We start from the raw sequence: 3041 nt of genomic DNA, 5'->3' as shown, positions 1-3041 counted from the left end.
CCTCTCTCTCTCTCTCTCTCTCTCTCTCTCTCTCTCTCTCTCTCTCTCTCTCTCTGGCTTCGCCATGGCAGAAGCTTCCATCGTTCTGCAATCGGCTCTCTTCCCAACCCTCTCTCCATTCCATAAGCTCCACCGCGATCAACATTCCACCCTCTCTTTCCCGTCGCCAGCGGTGGCGCGACGCCGTCAGGTGGTCCACTGCTCAGTCTCTGCTGGCGAGGCGATGAGACGGGCCTCCGTTGAGGAGGATTCTCCGGAGATATCATGGGGTTGCGAGGTTGATTCCGTGGAGAACGCGACGTCTCTGCAGAGATGGCTCTCCGATTCGGGCCTTCCTCCGCAGAAAATGGCCATCGATAAAGTGAGCATCGGAGAGCGAGGCCTCGTCGCTTCGAAAAACATCAGAAAGGGAGAGAAGCTGCTCTTCGTCCCTCCCTCTCTCGTCATCACCTCTGATTCCGTAAGTTTACAATTCGGGTTTTCTGGGCAATCACGGAGCATTGCAAGTTTTCGGGGAAATTCTGAGAGATTAGGGAACGAATACCCATCCTTTAGAATTTGAATCATTGGAATTTTCCAAATTCAGATTTTCAGATTTGTTAGACCTCTTGGAACCCTAGCGTCTAAATTTTGCCTTTGCTTGTGCTGAATTCGCTGCAAAATTGGGGAAAATGGATCTTAGAAGTGGAGCAAACCCGAGGCCGGTGAATTGATGAAGCGTTACGATGTTCCAGATTGGCCTTTGCTTGCTACTTACCTTATAAGTGAAGCAAGCCTTGGAAATGATTCCGTCTGGTATAACTATATCTCAGCTCTACCACGACAGCCTTATTCCCTACTCTACTGGTAAACTCCATAGCTTTTCGAGCTTTTCCCTTAGACATTTTCTTTGTTTCCTCGTGAAATTCTACAACTTTCTTCTTCCTACAGCTTTTTTTTGTGTGTGTATTTTTTCCAGGACTCGCGCAGAACTAGACAGGTACTTGGAAGCTTCACAGATCCGGGAACGAGCAATCGAAAGAGTTACGAATGTTCTCGGAACGTGAGAATCTGTCCCCTTCTAAACCTCTTTGTATGCGTGTGTTTCGGGTGTGATCTCTGAGTTTGTTCTTGACTGCTTCTTACGTCTTCTTTTTCCAGTTACGACGATTTAAGGAGCAGGATATTTTCCAAGCATCCTCTCCTATTCCCTGAGGAGGTAAAACTTTTCTCTTTACGTTTGATGGTCTTACATATTTTGAAAGAGTTGCCATTCTCTTGTCTTTCAAGTCCTCTCGCTGTTCATGTTTATTTCTGCTGTGTGGTGGTTTCTTGTTTCTCATCGGCAAACTACACTTTTGTATTTGCTTCCCTTAGTAGTTCCATTCTGTCATTTGGAATTACCATGCATCATATCTGCGCTTCATGAGAGTAGAACACATATTGCATCTACGTAATGATGTTGATATTTAAATGAGTTTGTAATCACACGTTTTTGGCAGGTTTTTAATGTTGAGACGTTCATATGGTCTTTCGGTATCCTCTTCTCACGGTTGGTAAGCAGGTTTTGTTACAACATCGGGATTTTTGCTTCTGTCAAAGTGTTCTGTTTCTGCAGTCCTTTGCTTTACGTGGGTCAGTTATGTTGTTTAACCCAATGGACACTGTAGGTGCGGCTGCCATCGATGGATGGAAGATTTGCCCTAGTCCCGTGGGCTGATATGCTCAATCATAATTGCGAGGTATGTATATATAGCCCTCCAAGATACATTTCAGTGGACATGATGGTACACTTATGTTAGCAAATGTTCCAACTTTTTGGCCGGATAGGTTAAGACATTCTTGGATTATGATAAGTCTTCGAAGGGAGTTGTCTTTACGACAGATCGACCGTATCAACCAGGTGAGCAGGTAAACAATATTATGGTTGATTCCACATTAAATGGACTTAACTGTAACGGCTTAGTCCAAGCAAGCTGATTTCTTCGAGGAACCAGAGTCTGCCTTAGCTCCCTGATTTGTTTTCGTTACATGATTTCACCCGCAGGTTTTCATATCGTACGGCAACAAATCTAATGGAGAGCTGTTGCTGTCGTATGGTTTTGTTCCCGGGGAAGGAACCAACCCCAGTGATTCAGTTGAGCTATCTGTATCACTTAGGAAAACTGACAAGTGCTACAAGGAAAAGTTGGATGCTTTAAGGAAACACGGGTTGACCACGTAAGCAACAATCCAATCCGGTTGTGTGAATTTCATGTCACCGATTTCTAGAACCCTCCCGATGAACTTTCATTGTGTTTTTTATTTGCTTGTCCGTACAAAATTGCTTCGTGGGCAGGCCTCAGTGCTTTCCCATAAGAGTAACAGGTTGGCCATTAGAGCTGATGGCATATGCTTATTTAGTAGCGAGCCCATCAGATATGAGAAACCGCTTTGACGAGGTAAGGCTTTTTCCCTCATAACCATGATCTCGATGTTCCTCCGATCTAAAAAAGAAGGCGATCTCCTTTTCAGATGGCGGCAGCAGCTTCGAACAAGTCAACAACAAAGAAGGACATAAAGTTTCCAGAGATTGAGGAGGAAGCTCTTCAGTTCATCCTGGACAGTTGTGAAGCCAGCATCTCAAAGTACAGCAAATTCTTGCAGGTTCTTTTCCATCTTCTTTTGTCACTCACCTCTTCTCTTCTGGATCAAAAAGCTGCTAAAAGGGCTCCATCATCTCGTAGGCAAGTGGATCAATGGATTTGGACATAACATCTCCTAAACAACTTAACCGACGAGTGTTTCTGAAGCAGCTGGCAGTAGACCTGTGCAACAGCGAACGCAGAATATTGTACCGTGCCCAATACGTAAGGATTATATATATATCTATAATGCAAGTAGCTATGATACATGAGAATTTTAGACGCATTCATGGTTATGGTGTTTCAGATATTGAGGAGGAGATTGAGAGATATACGAAGCGGTGAGCTGAAGGCTCTACGGCTCTTCAATGGCCTGAGGAATCTCTTCAAATGAATACATTTTCATCAGGAGGAAGAAAAGGGAGGATGAGTGTAGGG

The 3041-nt window shown here is 44.4% G+C and overlaps 1 protein-coding gene across 2 annotated transcripts in view; it reads left to right on the top strand.

Moving 5' to 3' along the window:
* The first annotated feature begins 7 nt into the window (after positions 1-7).
* LOC104802631 (ribulose-1,5 bisphosphate carboxylase/oxygenase large subunit N-methyltransferase, chloroplastic) overlaps positions 8-3041 on the top strand; it is a 3209-nt gene continuing 175 nt past the window's right edge. The window contains exons 1-12 of one of the 2 annotated variants that reach the window (XM_010526325.1): positions 8-460; positions 683-846; positions 959-1042; positions 1141-1198; positions 1482-1535; positions 1650-1721; positions 1810-1890; positions 2027-2199; positions 2318-2420; positions 2494-2625; positions 2706-2828; positions 2911-3038. In XM_010526325.1, the coding sequence (XP_010524627.1) occupies positions 65-460; positions 683-846; positions 959-1042; positions 1141-1198; positions 1482-1535; positions 1650-1721; positions 1810-1890; positions 2027-2199; positions 2318-2420; positions 2494-2625; positions 2706-2828; positions 2911-2997 (1527 nt within the window). In that variant the 5' untranslated portion in view covers positions 8-64 and the 3' untranslated portion in view covers positions 2998-3038. Of the gene's footprint in view, positions 461-682; positions 847-958; positions 1043-1140; positions 1199-1481; positions 1536-1649; positions 1722-1809; positions 1891-2026; positions 2200-2317; positions 2421-2493; positions 2626-2705; positions 2829-2910 lie in introns of both variants that reach the window. The other variant, XM_019201156.1, reaches the window with a different exon arrangement.

The sequence above is a fragment of the Tarenaya hassleriana genome, unplaced genomic scaffold, assembly GCF_000463585.1.
Source record: "Tarenaya hassleriana unplaced genomic scaffold, ASM46358v1 Cleome8, whole genome shotgun sequence".
NCBI classification, from domain to species: Eukaryota; Viridiplantae; Streptophyta; class Magnoliopsida; order Brassicales; family Cleomaceae; genus Tarenaya; species Tarenaya hassleriana.
Note: the sequence above shows the minus strand (reverse complement) of the source record. Positions and strands in the feature narration are given on the sequence as shown.